General features: G+C 39.9%; 2 protein-coding genes across 2 annotated transcripts in view; both read left to right on the top strand.

The window, feature by feature from the left end:
* Positions 1–24,549, top strand: part of LOC108048084 — a 63,525-nt gene extending 38,976 nt beyond the window's left edge. Inside the window, exons 4-9 of the mRNA XM_044456721.1 lie at positions 8,873–9,068; positions 20,018–20,276; positions 20,676–20,920; positions 20,986–21,213; positions 21,275–21,426; positions 22,017–24,549. Of these exons, the coding sequence (XP_044312656.1) occupies positions 8,873–9,068; positions 20,018–20,276; positions 20,676–20,920; positions 20,986–21,213; positions 21,275–21,426; positions 22,017–23,951 (3,015 nt within the window). The 3' untranslated portion in view covers positions 23,952–24,549. The remainder of the gene's footprint in view (positions 1–8,872; positions 9,069–20,017; positions 20,277–20,675; positions 20,921–20,985; positions 21,214–21,274; positions 21,427–22,016) is intronic.
* Positions 9,087–9,991, top strand: LOC108048085. The gene has a single exon (XM_017128560.1). The coding sequence runs from the start codon at positions 9,166–9,168 to the stop codon at positions 9,946–9,948; it is 783 nt and encodes a 260-aa protein (XP_016984049.1). The 5' UTR covers positions 9,087–9,165; the 3' UTR covers positions 9,949–9,991.
* Positions 24,550–24,714: the final 165 nt, after the last annotated feature.

A 24,714-nucleotide genomic window follows, 5' to 3' on the forward strand; every position in this document is an offset into this window, starting at 1 on the left:
GCCGCGTATTTTATCGTAAATTCCGAAACTCAATGAAGTGTGAATTATGTAGATTGAGGTGCCGGCGCCCCGAATTGAGGAAGGGAAATATACTCCCTAAGGCGGGTCTTCTCCATCAAGCATATCGAATGGGCAAGAGTTTCCGGTGTTGTTGCCAAAGTTTTAGGGCGTGCTATAATTTAAAAACTTTTTATACTGCTGAGAAACGCTTACAAGACAATTCGGGAAGGTTAAAGAATAACTATGGAAATATATACTGTCTTATTACCAGATGCGCCTATGAAAAATATATTTAATATGCCCATAAAAGAGCAGACTAGTCATTATATAAATTATTAAAAGCCTTGAGGCCGAATTACGTGTAAAATCGTTTTTCAGACTTCTGGAGTTCTAAATGACAATGACAATGTTGATAGTAGCAAAAAACTATTTTAAAAATGAACATTTTTAAAGCCACAGCACTTTAAAAGCACCAAAAATCAAAATAGATACCACCAGTAACCAATTTTTTTTAGTTTGAATATAATAAAGGTTAATTTGTGAGCAAAAAGAAACATTTTTACACAAACCAAGCTTTTAAATAACCTTGTCGACATAAAAACATAAATAAATCATAAGGAAGTCTCATATTCATTCAATATATTTGTTACTTTCCTAACGATCATATAAATAAGTGCACCACATATAATTAAAGCCGAGAAAAACATATATCTTTAACAATAATAAATGCGCTGAAAATGGTCAAAGCCCATAAAGTTTTTTCCATTTAAGCGCTGATTTTGGCTTTCGTTGCCGTTTCCTAGTAAAACTCTAAATGTCAGTTTGGCTGGGGTAGAAACTGATTTAAGGCCGCAATGGCGGACTCAATTTCCAGGCATTTAAAATCTGTTTTTATTATTTGCGCAAATTTGTCAGGCGTGCGGCGTGGCTTGAAAACTAGGAACTTGGCACAACAAAAAAATAAGGCAACGAACAACAAACAGCCGAAGACCGACTTGACTCCAAACTCTGATCTCCAGAGTGCCCCGAGCTGATCTCTGAACTGTTTCGTTGTTTCGCTGTTTTTCTGTTGCCGTGTTTAGTGTTCGGTTTCAGTGTTTAGTGTCTGGCTGCACGCAAATGACTTCACCTAAATCAACTTGTTTTAGTTGTGCTTTCGGTGCTCCGAGCCAAATTAATAAGCCTGCAACAAGTTTTGAAATAGCTCAACGGATGCGAACCGATTGCGTCATGTCCAGAGCGCGGGAGTTTCTGCCAACCTGAGAACCGCCGCCAAGATTTGCAAGGCAGGTCCATAAAATCACAAAAACGTAAATGAACTGTTAAAAAAAACTGGCTCTGAAAATATCACCGAGAAATGGAAAGTCTGGGAACGGAATTATTTGATCGGGCTAGAATGAAGGTAAACCTGTGATCGTTGTGAAACAAAGCGATTTGGGAAAGGAAGGTTGAGTCCGACACGTTGCGATGGCCTACAATATGATATCCTTCAGGCTTATAGGAGTCAACATGGGATTCATTAATCATATTTGCATCTGTCTATTTCGTTTTGTAGCATGAGATCATAAATTGTTATTGAAAATATGAAAATGGAAGAATAATATAAATTTTTTGGACAACTTAATACAACTTTTTAATTGCAAAACAGTTTTCAATAAAAAACTATATTTTTTGCTGTTCGATTACTTAAAACTTTATAATTTTAATCTGTAAATTTATATTCGTATTCCTACTTTAAGTAATTTAAAATTTTTACGCAAAATTGACAACTGGCATGACTAGAAGCCCACTTTATTTCCATATAAATTCCAGCTGAGTTAGTGAGTTAAATGCATCTAAAGTGCAATTACAAAACCAATTATTTATTTGTCAGCTTCTTACTCAGAGTCAGTTTTCTCACCCGATCGAGTTAGAACATTTCCTCCTCATACTCTAACAATCTTTTTTCTGTAAAAGTCCAGCCTCAGAATCAATTTACTCGAGCTGGACAGTAACATTCACCGGTAACGACGGATGGACACAAGACTTTCAAGCTCCGGAACTCCGATACTGTTCAAATACAATTTCATGCAATCACAGGGAAAACGAAGAGAAATAAAGAGCCGAGCAAATTGATTTATCGGCACGCGGCTCTTACAAACGGGGAGAAAGAAAAGAGATTTGAATTGTTATTAACCCCCTTCCCTTCCATCTTCGATTGGTTTGATTGGGTTTAATGAAATTGAATCGATGGTGCAATCGTTTAAGCGCAAATTTACTTTTTGTCGTCAGTGGGTTTAATTGGTTGGCGTGCGCCTTATGATTGCTTTTCATTAATTTCGATTGCAATCATCGCCGACTAATTTGATTGACAAACATTGAGCACAGACTGCTTTCTGCTCCACCTGCTGCCTGCCCCTCTGATTACATAATTTTCTTCAACAAGGTCGCCCGGGGCCATTGGTGTCCAGTGGCAAACAACTTCAGTTCAAGTTGAAACTCTCGTTTCTCCTTTATTTATTTGTTTTCGGTCACGCCAGGGGACTGAGATTGCAGCACCAGTCAAAAACATAAAAAAAACATTGGGCCACGTACTTGTAGTTCAATCTTCATGCTTCTCGCCGCGTCTGTGGGATCATGTTTATTTGGGAGCTGGAACTATATTTATGGAAGTTCGAAAATAAAAAAGGCAAACGAATATGAAAGCCTCGAATTATTGTAATTTTACTTTAATGAATACGGAAAGCAAGTGCGAGGGATGTTATGACTACCTACAAAATATTTTACTATAAATAAATTGATTTATTTGTTTGTTGTTCTATACTTTGTTCTGCCATACAAACTTTATGTTTATATAATATTTTGTAATATCTTAAATTTTAAAAATAAATAAATAAAATAAATTCATTAAAATATTCCAAACACATTCCTAAACTAAAACTAATTATTAAAATTATATGATTATTGTCAAGCAATTATTGGACTGCTGTGTAATTATTTTTTTAGCTATTGTAATTACTACTTAGCTATTAAAATAACAGAAATTATATAGTAATTAAAGTAAAATAGAATCAAATTTATCAAATGAAGATCACAATGATTCACCAATTAAATTTCTCGCTTGTAAATTTCCTTGTGAAAATTAAATATCTTAAACTATTACAACTGTAACTGGTTAAGGCAAATTCCATTATCTCCCCAAAAGTAATTACCCATAATGATGCTACCCTCAAGTCAGCCTTAAATTAAATTGTACTAAGGCACCAATTAAAAGCATTTCAAAATCTTAAAGCATTTTCACAACACACTCACAACCCTTTGGCAATCCGATTCTCATTAGTAACTTTGACAGCCATTTCGCGAAACTTCTCGGGCAATCTTTTGGATGAATTCCCCCGATCGCATGATTTTCCAGATTGATTGAATGACAAGGTATATATATATGGGTAGTATGCTGCATATAAAGCGAGTTGCGTGCTAAATGCTAGACACACTCATAGATACGGTGTTTAACTACCTGCAAGTGAATGACAGACACCGTAGCCGAAGTACAAAGGCCCCAAATAGACCCCAATGCCCCCTGTATTCATTTTGGCCAGACATTTCAGCAAGTGCCAGCGAAGCTTCAACGCCGAAATACAAAAGGCAGCAACAATAACAATAAATGCTCTAACAAAGCACATAAAAAAAACTGCAGAACCGACTACAGGTGCAGTGGAAAATCCAGATTTCGGGAGGTAGAGGGGTTGAAGGGGCAGAATTGGAGCTGACTGCAGCACACTGAATTATTCCCACAGTGCTCCCAGACGCCTTCGTCACCATCGTCGCCGCCCGTCAACCTCTAATAGACTTTTCACGCTTCGGTTTTAAATTGAGGTGCTGATTTTTAGAGCTGATACCTTTTATATATATTTGTATGTAAATAAAAACGTATAAACATACCCACTGTTTGTGGTGCCAAGACGTATTTGTGTTTATGTAAATAGATCGTTTCAAATCCAAGAACTAGATCTGCAAAAGAGTTGTATTTACGCTGTATCAGGTGACTCGCATATCTTATTTATCTCACACGTTTAACAGGTTCATTTTGCTTTCATGTTTGGCCCTACTGGTAAATTTTCTATAAATAATTTACCTAACCAAAACATGTAGCAGATATACACATTCTTATGCTAAATTTCCTTTTAGATATGGTATTCATTAGTATATCAACAATGGGTTCACGTGAAACGCTATGTATAAACGAAACGTAAATGCCCAACGTTGGGCGCCACATGTTCTATCAAAATACAATTTATTGGAAATATCATATGTTTTCGTTATTTTTTTAACGAAGAACCCGAAATTGCAACCAATGCACTTTAAATATCAGGTATCTTTTGGTCTATATCATTTCATATGCTTTTTTTCCATTTCCCTTTTAGGTTTTACTTTTTAGAAGTTTAGCAATTGCAAAACTTTTTCCCACAAAACGAGAATATTTATACGAAAGAGTTTGAGAGAGTTTTTTAGCTTTTCCAGTTGAAAGTTTTTATTATTAATTGCAACAAAAATAGCGACCGCAATGGGCTGCCAAAAAGTTGAAATAGTTGCAGATGTGATGCCTTGCTAGATATCCAGGCCACAAGCCATTGGATCTGTTTTTGTTTGGCAGGCAGAAAGACAGGCAGGACTTTTGCCAACAGCTGTTGGTATTTGAGTGTGTTTTGTTCGAGGAAAACTAATAAAACAAATCGCATGTTTAGCCAAGAGTAGTAGATATCTGGTCATTGAACCTGGCATCCTGGCAACCCTCTATAGCTGACCAAAGTCATTGCCTGTGGGGTGAAGCGTCCCCCAAATCCGATTCGAATTTTAAGTGCAGTGCAAATCGAGTTCGAGTCCGAGAAACGCAGTCAGTCAGCCGAACACATCTTATTCCGCTTCTTGCCCTCGAGGGGTTGGGATCTTAGCGGAGGAAGTGGGCGTCACTCGGACATGGCCATGCAATTTGTATCCTTATCAGGACTAGCCGCATTGATTGGAACGCTGTTCGTCCTGTATTTATGCTCGCCGGAGCTTCCGACAGGCGCTACGTTTTATGGACTCAACCCTCGGCTTTGTCTGGCACTTGACCAGAGTCAAATAAACAATGATGACAGGGATAAGGCTCAAACAAAGGAACTGTCCTGGGGCGCTCATGTACAAGTTATGGACGTGAGAAATCCTCAAATAATTGGAAACGAGCATTTTCATTTGTAGCTGGAAGTGCAGAAAAATAAATGTAATCCTGAAAGTAATCAACAGGGGAATGGAAGATTAAATAAATTGCATGGCAGACACTGTAATAATTAACCCAGTAAGTCTTCATTTGGCTTTGAACTTCACAAAAATAATTATACTTTCAGAAGTTATAAGCTCTTAGGATAAATGGGAAATTAAATCTGGGATTATTCAATTTATTTGAGCTATTATACTAATTAGTAACCTATAATTTACATGACGCGGAACGATTTAACACCAAGTTTAACGATGAAAAATAATAAATGCAATATTTTTAGACCATTAAGAAGCCATAAATTAAGATAAAGATGCTATCTCAATAATAAGCAAGCTATAATTTGTTCGATGAAGCACCACTTTAACTTTCAAAAAGAAAACCCATTAAATAACAAATAATTTATATTGTATATTAAATTATGTAATCATTGGTTTTAGTTTACTTGATTGCTTCTGCAAATCTGTAAACTTGATAAAGTGTCTTCCCATTAACATTATGAGAAACGTTGCCCTTTAAAAGCTAATTTTTTCCCATGATAAATGTTCAACGGATTAATATAAAATAATAATTTTTACTACGTTCCCAGGCAATATGGGCGTTTCAAATTTAGGGGCAATTTAGTACGACCTCGACTCGGACAAGATTTTAAAATATATAGTAGATATTTATAATTCAAATTAAGAAACCAAAATGTACGCCCCTTGGGTTTGGCATTAATCCCCGACACCTTTTTAAATCCCCGTTTGACATGATCTTGGAGAAATGAGAAACATTTTCATTTTTGGACCCGGCCTCTTCCCATTTGCGAAATTAAATGGCGCTTTTAAAGTCAAATGAAGGGTAACACAAACAAAAAACGGCAAAATATGGTAGGGGGAAAACACAAAGAGCCCAAAAACGTTTTGACTTGTGCCTAAGAGCTGCGGTCTTGACTTGTAGCTGCAACTTGATGTTGGCTGGTGGAAAGGTCAAGGATTATTATACTTCATCATAACTCTATTAAGCTCGAAGTCCGCAGCGGTTGGCAATCTCCGGCTTACGGGCTGCCTGACTGCGCATTTGTTTGTATATTGTTATTATCTTTTTATGCGGCACACACGAGAGATCTACAACGGCAGCAACTGTTGCAGCACAGCAGCAACATCAGCAGCACAACAGCAGCAGCAGCAGCAGCGGCAGCAGCCTCCCCACATGAGGCCTACTCTTGGCTCGATTCATAAACTCCACTCCACTACAACTCTCGGTGATAGTTTTGTCTTTGAGCATTACTCTTGTGGGAGTTTTGTTGTTTAGTTTTCTATTACATGAAATTAAGTAAAAGTCCCAAAACGAAAGCCGCCACCCGAAACAAAAAAAAAATACGATAATAAAAGACATGAAACGACATCAAGAGCAGCCAAAAAGCGAAACTTCAAATTTAGCCCGAGGAGAAAATGACTTTCATACGCGCGACTCAGGTCGGCGTGAGCATTTGATTTGATTATTAAAAGTTTTGCATTACTTCCGAGAAACGAGAAACCGAGACATCTCGAAGCGCAGGTTCCAAACCAGATCCCTTTGATCGATGGAAAGCCTCTATAAGTAGGCTGTTGATGACTGTCTCTGGCATTTTGTCTCGTGTCTTGCAATGATGCAGCACTATAATTATGGTGATGGGTGGGGGATGAGCTGCACCACGGAAAAATACTATGGTATTACACTAGAACGAATATATAAGAGCTTTGTTTAAAAGTCACAAAGACTAGTAAAATGTTACAAGCTATCAAGAGCACTCTAACAACAGGTTCTCGGACATTTGTTTGAAATATAAATAAATATATTAGGTTCTTACCGTTTTTTTCTTTCAACTATAGGTTTCATAGGTTTTGCTAATCAAATTTTACTTAGTTTGACTTTTTAAATGGTTTAAAAACTTTAACCAGATTATACATTTATTACAGTTATTGAGAATCGTGAATTTTTATCTTTTAAGATTTATAAATTTTTTGTAGATATGAACGTCTTTGTTCTTCACGGTAAACGAAAAGTATTTTATTAAAAATGATGATTATTGCTTGGAAAGTCTATATTAATAAATGCCTGCATTGACTAATTGCAAGTTAACTCATAGACGAAACAACAGAAGTTTAGGATTTTTAATGTTTCTTAAAATTTAAGCTCTTTGTATGGATTGTAAAAAAATATCGTTGTAATGAGACAAATTTTAATTTTTCCATCTCGTCTTTTTATCATATCGAGTTGAAAATTACTTTAAATTTCATTTAATCCCCCAAGACATTTCATGGTGTCCTAATTTTTTCCCAGTGTAAGATGAGCGCCATCTGGCGGCGCGTGACAGCCGAAGCCAAAGCAAAAGCCTGACGGGCAGGCAATGACGAGTTAATTTCTTCGCCTTCTCATGCATTAATTGAGCAGCCCCAGGCGGAAGGTGGGCATGGGCATGGGCATGGATGGGCATCTTGGGCATCGAGATGGAGGTGGAGATGCAGATGGTGATGGAGAGAGTCATCCAACTTATATAAGCGGCATACCAGACTCAGGCGACATTAAAGCCAAGAGGAGTGACCACAAGAAATGGCAATACCCAACCCGATTCCCCGGATTCCCTGGCTGGCCCATCGACAAAAAGGTCAAATCGCTCAAACTGGATGATGTTCATTAGCGACACAGAAAGCCACAAAGCGTGAAACTCCGGCGGCTACATCGATCTCTTGGCCTTTCTTTCCCAATCCTCACTCGATCCCTTGGCTCCATTGTCCATGGCTTTTTGCTGTGACTCTCGACCCTTTTTGTCCGTGTTTACATCAAAAACGTGCCTCAAGTGTTCCTGTCACTGCACAAATTGGACATTTATTTGCTGCCCCAGTCACCACTTTTCCGCACTCCTCCCACTTTTCTCTTTCTTTTTTTATTTTGGTTTTTGCAGCCTTTTCCACGGAAATCTCTTGGCCAGAACGTGTTAAGGATTTCGTTTCGTTACGATTCGATTCGGTTTGGTAGCCCAAAAAAAATAAATTCCCAGCAATGAGACAGCGGCTTTTGGTTTCTTTTTTTTATTCGTATTTGTGGCGCCACCCCATCCCTCGGTTTTGTCGGAGGCGTGGCAGCGATCCGCTTTAGCTAATTGACGGTTGCCAAGCCATCAGGGTAAAGCCGCTTGCATCGGCAGTTACCACTTGCAACGCCCACAGATGGATAGCTCTTTAAGCCAGACAGCACCACACCAATTATGCCACGCGGTGCTCTGCAATTTGTCAATTAGCTGATGAGATGCAGACTCCCACTGGAAATGGATGTAAAGACCAGTAAAAACACCCCTTTGACCTGTTTCACTTTTGTGCTTCCCGAAAGGGATGTTCAATTTCAGTGCATTTCCTGTCGTGAATAGGGAATTTTTTTTTGCAATGATTTGGTATTTATTATAGGGATATATTGGACGGTTGGATTTTAGGAACTACAGGTTCCTACTTTAATGATTACTTTTATAGGCCTTTCTATTCCTTTTCTCATCCATAAAAGATTCATTTTAATAATAAATAACTTTGTCTGTATATAAAATAATTAGAAATATCTTCTGCACTAACTTTTACTAAAAACCATTACTGATTGTTGAATTTATTTTCTATTTTTCAGAACTTTCTGGCTGCCAACGCGCAGTGCTGGTGGAATGGACCTTTGACTGCTGCCACGAGGGCGCTGAAATACGCAGGACATGTGGCACCCGGAATGCTGCTGGTTACGGCTGAACCCTGTGCCCTGGAGGTCCTGCGAGGAGCCTTCGCCCGGAGTGTCCTGAAACCGCCAGCCACATATGTGATCAGCTCAGTGGGTAAGTTTCGTCTTAGATTAAAGCAATCATAGAGTTATGTTTTGGGGTTTTGTCAGTCAAAATTCGTATGATTTGAAGAAAAGAAGCGGGGAGTAACATGAATGATCCAGCCCAAGAAGAGTACGACTGTGATTCGCGTTACGAACGACAGCGTGAATTGGACAAACGGCGAATTCTTTTCTGGGCAGGACGTCTTCAACTAATGCCTCAAGAGGTGGAACAAATGTCGCAGAAGGAGCTCAACCAACGGCTGGAAATCATCAAAAGGGAGGAGGAAGATATTGATCACCGAAAGGCTGAATTTGAACGTTGGAAAAAGCTACACCAATTACGATATCTTATGTACCAAGAGCAGAAAAGGTACAACGAGCGTTACGGACCCGGAGGAGCCTCCATCTGGACAATCCTAGCAATGGCTCAACAGGAGTTGGAGAAGAAACTCCAAATAGACCGGATGCGAGGCAGTTGTCTACGATTTCCCTCGCCCATGAGTCTTATGGAGGAGCAACGAGAGTGTGGCGGAAGGCAACAGTTGCTAGAACCCCTGAGATCAATCCTACGTGGTTATAATACAGAGAGTGAAGAGGAATCCGATTCAGACGGAGATTTGGAACTCAAAAAGGTCACTCGGTATTTACCTACTAGGTGGCCAAAGCAAAAAGGTCATAAAAATGTGCAACCTTTGGCTTCCGCAACAGAGAGATCCTCACAGACCCATTTTCTCCGTGAAGAACCTCCTAATAAATGCATTCTACCCAATGGCAAATTAGTTCTCAATCCAAAAAGTGAAGATTCCTTGCAGAGCTTTCGCGAACCTTCGATTCTGGGCTTCTGTCATCTTTGCGCCGAAAGACACCTGCGATTGCCACCTCGCTTCTGACCAGGGTTAAATAAATGAAAAGGCCAAGACCAGTATTAAACCCTGTTCACTTTGTTTTCAATATATATTTAACTGCACAGGGGGAAACAAAGTGCTTTCCAGCCTCTTAAAGTTTTTAAAATTACTACACCCGAAAGGCCATAGATTCCTGAGTGCATAGATATTTTGTAGAAAATATGAAAGTTTTAATGGAAATTTGTACTTGGGCGAAATAATGTTTTAAACATTTTCCCTGTGTAATCAAAGCGACATGCACTTCATCAAATATTGATGTGTCTGGCCTGGGTCTATGGTATATGGTCTGCTCCTCTGTGCCTCGTTAGCTGTCAATTAAGTGGACACCTGTGCAGTTAATGCGATGCTGCCGTTGCCCGATGCCCCATGCCCGCTGCCCATTTCCCATTTTTCACCTTTTCCCCCCGCCAGTTTTCACACTTCCATCTCGAAGAGGTGGGGGGCCAAAAAGTCCATTGCCAACTCCATGAATTGATAAATGACCGGCCAGCCGGAGATCGTCGAAGTTGTGGAAACTCTGCGGCCTTTGGCGAACTTTGTTGGGGAATTAATAAGCTGCGATTTGTGGCCACAACTCGTTGCAATATATTTATTTTCTTGGTCGGGGGACTGTCGGTTTATCTTTGGGAAATTCAATTGAGGAAATATGGCTGCACAAACAAAGAGCTGCACTTAAACACACAGAAACGCAGACGGAGTGCAACATATGGTGTGGCCTGCAGAATCCGTTCCATGTCTGCTAATTAACAACTGCAATGGCGTAGAACCCATTAACTGTTAATTACCATAAACATGACAATGCCATTCGCAAACATGGAGTCCGAACAATGTGCCACATTAGATACACTCACGAAGTCCTCTAAGTCCCAGATACATTTGATTTCTTCAGTGTAAAATGTATTAAAAATAACATATTTAGATAGAAAATAATATTTGCATTTTGATTTTAAAAACAATTATAAGACATCTTTAATATATACTATTACCTTTAGGTACATGTTTCTCTGTTTGAACTATATTACTTTAATAATGCTACGTTAAGAGATAAATTCAAAAATATTTCTTATAGCATATTTAAATACCCCTATTAATACCGACATCGTTTTAAGTCATATTCATTTGCGCACACTTCAGATAATATTTATTGTATATGTTGTGACCAAACATTGTCAGCCATCTTTATGGGCAATGTTTTACAATTACCCAGACTTTTAAAATGTTGTCGCTTAAAATTAAAATAATATTAAAGACTGGCAGCTGGGGAATTGCCAATATGCATTAAATTCAAGCGTAGGCATAAATTAATGCTGCTTGTTTGGTCGCTCTTAATATATTTGACGTTTTACAATTTTTCGAAGTCTAACAAAGTGTAAAGTTTTGACACGGGTCAGCTTAAATAATTTAAACACTTTTTTGCGATTCAGTTTTAGAGAGTTTTCTTTGGCCACTCATTTGTCAAAGAAGAAACTGACATTTATCTTGTAGAGGAAAAGATTTACAACTTGCCGTTGCAAATTGTTGGCAAACAATAACAGAACATTGATCAAATTGCAATTAACCGTAGTGAAATGGGAAATAAAAGCAACCATTGAAATGGCAGTAACAATAACAATATAACAAATAGCACATTGCATGCAAAACAATCAATCAACGGCAATTTCTCGCTCAATTAGACAACAAACATGCCAAATAAATGCAAAAGAAACGAAGAAAAGCAAATTAAATTCAGTTTCGTGTTAAAGAGCCAACTGGAGACTGAAGTTTTTTTTCTTCTCTCTTGTGGGTGGGAAAACCGGCGGGGGGGAAAATCGGAGGAAAATCAGAGGAAAATGCCGTCGCTTGCCGCTTGGCAATTTGACAGCGGAATATCGGTGGAAGCGCCAGAGAAGCAAAATAGACAAATGGCAAATGCAAAATAGCTGGAAAGCGAGAAAATTATGCAGTTCCCAGATGCTGAGAAAAATCAGGAGATATCGGTGAAGAGGGGGGCGGGCGGAGGGACAGATAGAGAGCTGTCGGTAACTATGATGGCGAATAAAAAATAAAGAGCCGCAAATCAATTTCATCACGATTTCTCGTCGCTGGATCTTGCTGAAAGTGAAATGTGGCCATGACAGTGGAGTGGAGTGGAGCCTCCTCCATTCCTCGCACTCCGCACTCATCGATGGCCGTCCGTCAGATAATTGTAACTTAATATTCGAGCCATTAACAAATCGCAAATCGGTAGAAATCAGCCAAGTCAACAGCAGCCGGGCCCGAGCATATTGCGAAAAACGAATGTCAGTCAAATGTTGCCAGTGGCAACCACATGCAGATGCGGCATCAACATTAGATCTCAGATAATACTGAAGAAAATTTGCTTTCAAATTTGTGGTCGAATGTTTACATTACCATATTTAATGGCTTCTAATTTTGTCACATAAATATGGTATTTTATAGACTTTTTTTCTATCACTGATTTTTCATTTCTGATTACTGCAATCTATGCAATTGAAATCATTTTCTCAAATATCTCTTATATTTTAAACGTAAAAGATTATTTTATTTTATTTATTATAATTAAATTGTGGTTTAATATTAAATTATATTATTTAACAAAGTAAGGGAAACTACACTATTTATTTTTTTGACTGTGCATTAATTTATAATTTCACCGTTAAGCTCTTGGCCAATTTCTTGAAAGGTTTGTTAACCTTTGTGTTACAGGGGGAGAAATTCTCTAAAGCGTAACCAAGTTTGCCAAAAAAAAAAAAAAAAGGCGGGCGATACAAGAGTCATTGTCATTGGGAGTTGTCTTTGCAAGTTCATCATCATCATGGTCGCTTGAGCACCACCTCCTCGTAGAAACTCATCACCCCTTTTCGAAGCGATTATTGTAATTTTATTGTTCTTTTTCTTCCGAGGCCTGCTCTTTTCCCCCGATTCTTTTGTCTACACTGATTACCACTGCCCCCCCTTTTGCACCGAAACCCTTCGGTTAATGAGGTCAGCCCATTTGATTTTAGCTCTTGGTTACGCTTGGCGGACTTTTCCCTCATTTGCCAGGAAAGTGTTCTCCGGAAAATCTTACAGTTCCATTGTTTTTTCCCTTTAACGCACCAAAAATGGCAAGCAATTTAGCCAAATGCGACACGATTCTTTGGCTGACATTATCCCATCATCTAACTCCCAATTGGAGGTTGCACAACAAGCCACAGCCAAAACGAAACTCTTGGCAGGCTCCCAGGTTCAGGTCCACTAACCCCAAACTCATTGACCTTTAACACACAACAGGAACGGCAAAAAGTGTCGCCAACAATTTTTTGTGGGCTTTATATTTTGTTTGTTTGTTTTTTTTTTTTGGTTTTCTTGGTGCCTTGGCCAAATCGTGTTGCTCCTTATTTGCCAGGCTATAAAGCTGGTGGCCCAATGTCCGACTGTCTGGCATTTTGTTGGTGTTGCAACCACGTAAATGTCAATTTGCATTTCGTGAGGCGTTGCATAAACAGCAGCCTACCTCCCCTTGTTTTTTCAGCCTTGTTTTCAATTTGTTACTGATCTGAAATATTTTTATTAACAGACGGAAACAATTAGCGTCGCCTCAACGAACGCAACAAGCGCCGGCCAAAAAGTTAAAGCCATAGCTCTCTTTCGGTTTTGTTTTTTGTCTTTTTCGCGATCTGTGGACAGGCGTATCTGTTTCCTTTTGCCAGCGACTGTGTGGCCTTCTCCCCCCCCCACTTTTCAGCCACCCACCACCCCCAAACGAAACGAGAAGAAAAACCAAAATGGGAAATTGAAAACGCGCAAAAAACGTTTCAGACACAAAATCGTGATTGCCTTCGTTTGGCCGCCAGACATTTTTTGTTGCTCTCCCCAAACTGCAGTGCTCCATATGCTGTCGAAATGGGGGGAGCGGGAGTCATGGGGTTGAGGGGCGGGTGGGTCAACGATGGGCGGGTCTAGGGGATGGTGAGCCTGGCCACTTACGTAAAAATGCATTCCAGGAAGAGCTGTTCAAATTGGGCCAAAGAGTTCGTCAGTACTTGAGGGACAATCAATTGATACCAAAGATCTAATATTGACAATCCTTTAAATATTCTTTAATTTGCAACGAACTGCTACCAGGAAAAACAATCTTAAAAGGAAAAACCTAGCTAATTTGAATGATATAGATGTTTTTATTAGCATTACTATCCTTGTCTTTGGAGTTTTTAAAATTACCTATTTAAAACGGATTTTAAAATGGCAAACTTACCAAAGCTTCTGGTTTCCATTCTAGTAAATATTATCTATCCTTTTTGAGCTATATGTTGACCTATTAAAACTGTATGCCGAATTGGTATACCCCTAATTTTGGTCTTCTATTAATAATTTAATATATATTTAGGTAAGCATGATCTTCTGAAAGTAGAAATTGGTCAGCTTGATAACTTAATTAGCCTTTCTAAAATGTACAGGTATTTACAGGCATTACGTTCACAAATTCTAATTAAAACATTACTGTACCAAAAAACTATTAACTTCTGACTTAAATCACCAAATTCGTTTTGTAAATGTCTGGTTAGTCGTGTGAGCTAATACTCAATTTCCCTAACAAACGAAACGACTTTAAATTATTATTGTTTCACAGTTTTGATTTATTGAAATTCGACTTTTTCTACAAGCCTATTAAATGTTTTTTATAACCAAAATAAACTCTGGCAATCATTTAAAATAGCCGTGTCCAATTGATGACGCCTGATGACGATTTTCCTAATTGTAAAATCTCAATAAAATACACTCACTGATTTACTGAGTTTTAACTAGATGCCCCCCCTTTGTCCACCGATAAGTCTTGGAGCTAAGCTGATTGATTAATTGCCAAGTGAAAACGAAAGACACAGTCTCTGTCCCAGATGACAAACTCCAGCCTCCAGCTGGAAAATCTTTTTCTTTTCGCTTCATCTGCATTTTTCCGCTCAGGCCGAAAAATACGAACCGAAGCAAAACGAGACTTGCAAATGATAATAAATATGAAAAAGACGTGAAAACGATTGCCGCGATTTTCCCACCAACGCTTTATAGATGGTGTCTCAAAGGCAACCTGCCGTCCCTGCCTCTCTCTGCTCTACAACCCCCCCCCTGGTTTTTCCACCCCTTTTTTAAGCACCCCTTTCCCCACATTTTCCGCCTCCTGGAGCCGCCTCCTTTTTGCCGCAGCTTCATCCGTCTTAAGTAGAGTGAAAGTGTTGCGTTTTGGTTTCAAATTGTGGCCACAGTTGCAATTGTTGTTGCCTAGGCTTATGTTATTGTTGTTTTATTTTTTAAGTTTTTTGTTTTTTAGTTCATTGCTAGTTTTTTTTTGTTTTGTATTTTTTGTATTGCTGCTATTTTAGCCGGCGGACACATATCCTTGTGTTCAATCAAACCAAAGCGCCGTCAACGCGACGGACTCTAAGTTTTTGGATCCCGGATTGGTGCTTTGGCTTTCGGAGTCAAGTGTTTTGTAGCTTGAAGGTTGTTTTCCACTGCCTCCCACTGAAGGCAGGCCCACCCCCTCATCTGCATCGCCCCGACCGCCCCACCACCCCTCACCCCATGGGGCTCAAACATGCGGCAAACATTTTTAGCGCTTGTAGTTGCCATGAATTTTTATGCAAATGAAAAATGTTTCTTGCGATTTCCATTTTTTTTTTTTGTCTTCAGCTGCTTTTTTTTTTTTTTCCTTCGTTGGCCATTACTGTGATGCAATTGCCGCGAGTAACAATAATCTTGATGTATGATTTTTTTTCTTCGTGGCTGTCTCTTATTATTAGAAAAAGAAAAAACTTAAAAAATAAGGAGGAAATCTTGTGCGCCTATCGTGTTGTTGGCACATTTTCGCTTGGCTCTTTTTTTTTTGTTTTGGGAGGAGGGATGGGGTATTTTTTGTTTGATCTCATAACCGCCAGCGATGCCACGGCAGCATCATAAACTTTTAACGCTGTCCATTTCGAAATAATCAATAATTTTTGGCTATCGATGGCAATTTATTACTATTTTTTCCCCCACCAACCAGCTTTGTTTTCGTTTTGTTTCTGGCCGGCGGGCAGCGAATGCAAGAGAGGAGCAAATAAATTAACACTTCCTTAAACGATAAACACCGAAATCCCCGGCGAAACTCACTCGGCGGCTGGAGAGAAATGCATTTGGAAATCAAAATGAAATGCCAATTGATAATGCCAGTGTCGTTTGAGTTTTAGCGGGGGCGTCACGAGTTTGCCTTTCGATTCGTTTATTAATTTTAATTGCGATGGGGTGGCAACGCCCGCCGGCAAACATCCATCCCACGGATAAGCCGAACAAATTGCGAACAACACTCCCCCATCGGAGGATATATAAATACATATATCCACCGAACCATCCACTGAGAAACAGCCAACGAAAGTGGGTTGCGCGTGCTCGAGGGGCAGTTGCATTTTCACGGGAGACAAGATTGGCACAGAGCCTTGATCTTGGCCAGGTTTCGGATGTAGGCAGAGTGTGGTGTGGGTTCATTAATATGCAGCATCTTTTATGCTGCCATTCGCAACAGCTTTAGGGGAAATAATAGAAAACTCCAGACACCTTACAAAAAGATGCTTAAAATTTAAACGCCATTTTTACGGCTCAACTCAGTTTATTATACCTTACAATAAAATAAAAATGTGTTTGTTTTTTTTGACCAGAAAACATAATTGCAGCTATTCGGAAGGATATTAGAAAATGCATATACGTCTTAAAAATACCAGTTGCAACTGCTTTAGGGAAAATAATAGAAAAATTTAGTCATCTACAAAAAATGCTTGAAATTTAAGTGTCATTTTAGGATTCAATTCAATTTATTATAAAACAAAAACATGCTTGAAATTGAAGTGGCATTTTTAGGATTCAATTCAATTTATTATAAAACATAAAAGTTTAAGTTTATTTGGAAAAAAAGACGGTGTCAGTCATTTGAAATTATATTAAAACATGCATACATGTTTGGAAAATAGGTTTAAAATAGGTCTTTCACTTTATTTATTTAAAGTTATAAATTTACTTTATCTTGATTGTATAAAATAATTTTTAATGGATACAAAGAAACGGGATGTTTGAGGGCATAGCCTCTTAGAAGAATTCGGCTTACTGCTGAACCTAATAATATTCTGACCAATTACATAACAACCATGTTCGAAGGCAAACTTACAATATTTCAATTAAATATTAATTTCAAAAAACTATTAAGTTTCAAGAACATCTTCCATACCTTTGCACACTTCCATAAAATAAGCCTGGCGTAAATCATTATAACAAGTAAAACAATAATCAGATTTAAAAGCCATTAATTCGGATAAAAAGAAAATTGGGTATAATAAAGTTAAAGTAAATTAAATTTTCTATATTATAAACATATTTTTAATGTAACTAATTAGTTATGAGCTCCTAATTTAAAATGTACTTATTATGATGAGCTATAATATTTTGATGTATTAAATTTAACGTAGGTACTTAAAAGTTTACAACCGCTTAAATAAATAAATATAAATTTCGTATGTATGGCTATTTGCCGTTATGAAATTTCAGTTCAATCTTTAAAGCCATGACCTTCTCATGTAGCCTTCGAATATGTAACTGCACCCAGTGCCAAAAGGCATTTCGAACTCTGCCCCTCTGGCCGCAAACTTTTGGATGACTCGGGGCATCTGGTGGCCGCAAGAGTATCCATATATTATTTGTGTTTGCCCAGCCATCTCTCATATTTGTTTATCTAGCCCCAATTTGGCTACTGCACTGGCAAATTTATGATCAGGGCGTTGCTGCCAAACAGCGCCGAATGGCAAATTGCGGAGTGGCGAAATCAAATGGGAAATGTATAATAAAGAGGCGAGTGTGCCAGATGATAAGCGCAGGCAAATAAATCGCCGAACCGAGCAAAACCCGGGGCTAAGATGCCCGGTTGGTGGAAAAAAGGGAGTGAATGCATCTAACTGGCGGACAACAAATGTTTTGGGGCCTGGCGAGATGGAGATTGAGTGCAGCTCCAAGTGACGCCACACAAATGCGCGGCCCAAAGATTAATCGCTTAGCAAATTTGCGATGTGAAAGTGCGGGGTGAGAGGGAAAGGCGGATTTCTGGAGACTGTTTCCTTTTTTATTTTCGTTTGAAAAAGACTGCAAGCTGCTGCCAACTGCAAAGTCAAAATTGCAAGCTGCTAACTCAAAACAACCAACTGCAAGCTGCGTTGGATATTGCCGCTAATTGTCCTTGACGCCGGAGCATCCCACATGGCATTTTGTCTTTGGCTGATGGCGCAAATTGCTGCCGGGTATAGGTGCACAGAGAAAAATATATCAAGGGGATTCCAAATCTGGAACTTAAGACAATGTAGTACTGGGTTACCATGGACCCGTAATTTTAAAACTTAGTTCACTAACCTTTTATTTAATGGAAGTAACCTATTAATATAGGTATACAGCTAGTTTATAAATTAAACTCAATTTATTTATAAATTATTATAATTTAGAAGATGGTTTTAATAAAGTTACAGAAACACTTTAAGGGTTTGTAGGTAATAAAACATAAAATTATATGAAAATCGTTATCATAAAACTATCAAGGTTAAAAATAGTTTGTAAAATTATAAATTCAATCATTTTATATAGAAGCAATTCAATGGCTTGTGTGGCAAAAACAAATGTTAACTTTTTTTCTATAGAAATAACTATCGAGATTAAAAATTTATTATTTGACTACCGGAATAACAACGACATTTTTATTGTTATACCATTTCGTACCAATTTAAATGACATTTCTGTCCGTGTAATTTTACAGCCGCAGGCTGCAACGGAAAGTGAAAACTTGAAAAATTGATTATGCAACTGCCGCAAGGACGTTTGTGGCCAAGAGGCTTGCCTGTGCCTGTGACTGTGCGCCTGTGTGCCTGCATCTCTTAGCCCGGCCAAAACGGAGGTCGTCACACACTTGGTCTGATTTTGCAGTCATCGCACCTCCATACCCCCTCTCTGTCTTATGTCATTGTCTCTGTCTCTATATACCTCTGTTTATTATTGCAATTTTGAGGCATGCCACTAGACACTTGCCTCGGGGGCGTTGCTTGGCGTTGGTTTTTTGCTACTTTTTTAGAGGTTAAGTTGCAAGTAGGAAGCGTTTGTGGAGGCGCATTTAATTTACGGGCACGATGCGGCAACACCAGGTAAAAATAATCAAACGACAGCAAGGTGTGCAGCGCTCTTCTCTTTGTTTTGATTTTTTCTGCCTGATGGGAGCGCGTTTTAATTAAGTATACGCCGCGTGAACGATGCAACTGCCATATACGGCGATGCCAGCGGATGATGCTGCAATAACAGGGAGAAAATGCTTTTAACACTGGTCGTTAATGCATGATTATACCAAAATACTCATATTACAAAGGATGTTTTCAATAAGATTACTATATTAGTAAAAATCTTAAAAAGCAATTTAAACATTTACAAAAAGTACAAAAAAATTCAATATGTGAATTTTCTCTTTATTCATTTATACATTCGCCAATTCTGATTAAAGAGAAAAATAGTAAAATAATCAAAAAAATATTTGTTTAAAGTGAGGTGACACTTATGATTTATGAATGTTGCAATATAATATATACGAAATTTCGGATTTAATTTCGTTTAAAATGCACAGCATATACATATATAATATATTGCAATATTAATTCATTATTTTCTAAAATTTTTAAGTGCATTTTTCACTGAGCCCAGAGAATCGATAGTCATCTCATGCATATTCCAGCAGATTTCGCATGACCTCCCGGCAACGGAGAGGTCAAACTAAAAGCCAAACTCAATTCAGGCGGTTTAATTACCCCGTCACTCGAACGTGGCCAAAATGCCAGGCGAGCCAAGGCAAGTCTCCCAGGTGGCCACCCAAAATGCCAGCAAAAACAGTCGAGTTTGTTGGAAAAAATGCGAGCAAGTTTAGGTGACCAAATGGGGCAGTCGTCTGTCCAGTGATTAGCCATATAAGCGGGCCAATTGCACATGTCGCCGTGTTTCTGACCACACCACCTCTCCCCTTGACATTTTCCAGGTGACATTGACGATTGCATAGTGACGCCAACGGTTCAAGGACAGTTCACGCCGCTTCCAGAGGCGCTCTGCGATGTGATCATGGACCTCACCGCCGAGGGTCAGTCGGCCACCATCGAGCATGTGCGGGGCAAGCTGGGCGCCCGCTTCCCCCACATGACCACGCCCGCCACCGAGGTCATCTACGACTCCCTCGCCCAGCTGATGCAGGAGCAGAAGATCTACCAGACCTCCAAGGGATACTTTATCTTCACACCAGAGTGAGTTTAACTGGTTAATTGGTTACATCCACGTGATATGAAAAAAAATATGTATTAAAACAATCCAAAAATATATAGCAGTTTTCGTAGAAAATATATACGAATTTATAAAACTACTAAATGTTTTTAGACTTACTTAATTAACGGGATAAACTATATCTTGATCAAATAAAATATCAGTAACATCAGTAAATTTCAATTAATTTTTGTATTAAACTTGTAAAGCTTGTAAAGGTTTTAGTTCGTTAGTATGAGCAAAAGATTATTTTCATATCTTAGTCAATTGTTTTCGAATTGACTTGAAATTTGAAATCGTTCTCAGATAGTAAAGCTTTTAAACATCAAGTGGAATAGTCTTTTATAAACTAAATACACCGACTAAATGCTGATTTTCTCCAGACGCAGACGGAGTCGATCGAGGCCGCGCAGCAATCATCACCAGCTGAACGGGAGCCTGGCCTACAGTCATCTGGCGGAGGAGGAGCAGCAGCACGGGGATGATGTGGTCCCCCAGGAGGCTCGCACCATGCTCATGTCCAATTCCGAGGCCTTGCACTCACTCTACGGCGAAATCTCAACGGAGCGGGACGGCGACCTCACCCATCAGTGCATCCAAACGAATCTGGCGGATGTGATCTGCGGCGGTGAGTACACATCTCCATCAATGCTAATCAATGTCATCACTTATCGATCATTAAATAACTTACAGGCAATCCCAATGACAAGATCATCTATCCAAGGGCGGCGAAGCGACGCAGTGCCTCGTTTCCGACGCCGCGCAGCTTGGAACGGCGGCACAGTTTGCGGCTCTTTGGCTCGTCGAAGCGCCTGCAACGCTGCGCCTCCACACGAAGTCTGTCCAAGACCTACGCCCAAACGCTCAACACCACGGACAGCAGCAGTTCGGAATACCAAAGCACAGATTCGTCATCACCCAGTGAGTTATGGGATCCCAAATATGGAATATCACTTCTTATTGTCGTTATTTATTCATTTAGAAAAAGGATCTTTGCTCTCACGCCTGTTCCGACGCAGCGGTCGAGCCAAGCAGCGACAGATTGAAACCTATTCGGCCCAATTCCCTCCAGCCGAGTGGTTCAACACCAGAGCCGTTCACCTGCACAGCGTGGGCACCCAGACGGCCGAGCACGTAAGCATTTAAATGAAAATAGCAATTTAGATAAACAAATAGAAAATACCCATAATAAATTATAGATCATAAAGATCAACAGATAAAACTAAATGAAAAGGAAATAGTTTTCACCAGACTGTTAGGCGTTTGAGAACCCGGTTTTTACCTCCACAAAATTTGAATAAAACTCCAATGTTTTAATTGTAAGCCATTTTTGTACCACTATTAAATTTTATGCTCAAATAATTAACTTAACCGGATAATCAAAAACCATTAGTTAGACTATATTATATTTAGCCTTGGAAAACTGGATATGAAAGTTTTCTAGGTAGGTAAGAAATATAAATGATAGAATTTAGGTAGCTTGTGTAATTTAAAGCAGTTTTTAAATAAGAACGATTTATGTTTTTAATAGTGGAAGGTATAATATAACATACAAAAAGTTAGCTTAAATTAAACTTAATCGATTTATAATATTTGAAAGGCTTCTCTTTTCAGCTAGTTGTATGCAATCCATAAATGATAAATGATAAAATAAGCCATATTAACTTAATCCTTTATTAACTTAATCCTTTATTAACTTAATCCTTCATTAACTCCCTCCACAGGACATGCCAGTGGCCCACACGCTGTCCAACTCGACGTTCTACGACGGCTCGGAGCTGAGCCAGCGCTCCTCAACGTTGCCCCGTCGCCATCGGCGCCACATGTCGAGCGAGTCGACGTTTCTGATTTCCTCCAGGGACTGCTCGCCCATTCGCCGCCGATCGCCGGTGTACTGCAGCAGTTCGCTACCTCGTTCCACGCAGTCGATACCGGCCACCACGGCCAAGACGAATCACTCGTCCCGCTTGAGTCATGGCCACGGTGGATCGGTGACGCCCACGCCGCCAAAGACGGCCCAAAAGTCGGTGATCGGGAAGCACATCTTTGAGAGCTCGCCATCACGATCCGCCACGCTAAAAGCGACGGCGGCCAAGCGCCACACGGACGGTCTGATCATCAACAGCTGCCTGGACAATAAGGCCACGTACCGGAGCCTGCAGAGCAGTGGTCCCTCGAGCCTGGAGTCCTGCAAGACCTCGATGCTCGCCAGTGGTCCATCAAGCATCGACAGCGGCAAGGTGTCCTTCAGCCAGAAGACCAGTGGCCACTCTAGTCTGGACTCGCAGTGCTCCACCAATACGGCAGTGATAGCACCAACGTCAATCAGTAATGGCGGGAGTTCTCGTTCAATACTTCTGCTGAATGGTTCTCCACGGGGGACACCACGTCATCAGGCCATGAGGGCACGAGTAGCAGAGGCACAGGCGCAAAGGCAAAGGGCCAGCACACCAAGTCGCATCCTGGAGGAGATGATCTATCCCGCAGGCAGCAGCAATGGTGTGCCCACCTCCAGTAGCAACAATTCCATCACCCTGCAAGTGACCACCTCGAATGGGAACCAAAGCATCCCCAGCACCAAGATCTTTGTGCAGAACTCACCAGTTAGGAGTGTGATTACTTTGGAAAATGGCAAAATGCTGGAGAACTCTAATGTGTTCATCATCAATAATGAGACGATGACTAACGAGAAGGGCGAGATAATTAAGAAAACCTTGTCCAAGCAGACTTCGGCTGCTCCAGTGGCCACTTCGACGCCAGTTAAGCCGGAGACCGTTTCCGAGCAGCCACTGAGCGAAACGGAGGCCAATTCCGAGACCTGCGACTCCATCTCTTTCATCAGTGAGAGTTCCCCGGAGAACACGTGTGCCGTGGAACCGGAGACTCCCATTTACGATGGAGGGAAGTACGCCAAGAACACGAATAACGATGCCACCATGAATAACAGCCGGAAACTGTGCCTCCAATTGGCCAATGGTATTGCGTATAAGAACAATGTGCTGAAGAATGAATCCCAGCCGAATTCGCCCAGTGCAGATGCACCTTTGAAGTTGGCGGCGCTGGCCAAGCAGGATTTTGAGATTGCCGGCTCGGTGGGCAACCTGCACTTTTACGAGAAGAATTCCAAGGATGTGGGTGCCTCACAGAGCAATAATATGATGATGAACAGTAGTACCGACCTCAAGAACCTGTGCTACGAGTCCGTGTGTCAGCTGCAAAAGTGCTCCATGAATGGCGATGAACTGGCGCTGGCTCATCTGCTCCACAAGTCCAGTAATCCCTTGGGCAGTGAACCCAATTTGGCACTAAAAGATCTGGCCAACGATAAATCTTTTGATAAGGAGGCCATTGATAGGCGTCTTAGTTTGACCAAGGAATCGTTGGAGCAAGGAATGGGCAACGTGTTGGCCAATGGCGGCGAGGAGCTGTACAATTTTCCCAGTCTGACCGACTTGTCATTTAACTTTACATCCCTGGCGGCGAGAAAGATCCTACAGGGTGTGAGCCTCAACAGCATTGATACCCTGGTGGAACTCAATATGGCAGCAGCGGCGGCGGCGGCAGCGGCAGCAAACAATGCGCAGGAAAAGCAGCAGAACAACCAGCCGGCGGCGGCGGGACCAACTGCCTCCGTTTGCACCGACTTTGGCATGGTCTAAAAGGGCATCGCCTCCGACCCGACAGAGATCAGCACTGTGGGTACTTCGGAGACGACAGCCTCTTAGTTTAATCAAACGACAAAATCTTAGGGTCTAGATAGGAGTTATCTACTCTCCGCATTTGGCAAGCAATCTTGTGTAATTTATTACGATTTGTTTTCCCCATTCGATAGCAGCAATTTGTATGTATTTGTTTTAGGGTTTTATCGGAAGCAAACTTTTATTTACAGTGCCAAAATACGTTTAGATTAATTTTAATACTTATTATTTCATATGCCAGTTCGTATTTTGCTTATCTACCACAGACACACCGCCAAGCGGCTTCTGGCTAAGCAATCCGATTTATGTAAAAATCCACAAAAAATACTATGTGTTATCCTTACTTTTGTGTACATTATTCAAAGTAATTGTTTATACTAACAACGCCCAAATGCAATCCTATCTATACACGAACCGTAACAGAACAGAGATGTACTACGAACCTAGAATTTAGCACTTAAAAACAAAAATACAATAATTTTGTACAAGGCCTTAATTAGTAAAGTCAGCAATAATACAAAATAAGTTGAATCACCAATAAAAACGATATAAACGAAAACCATTTGCTTTTATTGATTGGATGTTAATAAAAGATTTTTCTAGGAAATTCCCTTGAAGGCCCCTCAGAATCTCAAATGTAATCCCTTGAAATTAAAAGGTCCTAAACTATCGTTCCCATCACTTTACCACAATTAGATAATGTATTTTTTCCAAAGAGTTAATA

This window comes from Drosophila rhopaloa, unplaced genomic scaffold (genome assembly GCF_018152115.1).
Source record: "Drosophila rhopaloa isolate 14029-0021.01 unplaced genomic scaffold, ASM1815211v1 contig_150, whole genome shotgun sequence".
NCBI classification, from domain to species: domain Eukaryota; kingdom Metazoa; phylum Arthropoda; class Insecta; order Diptera; family Drosophilidae; genus Drosophila; species Drosophila rhopaloa.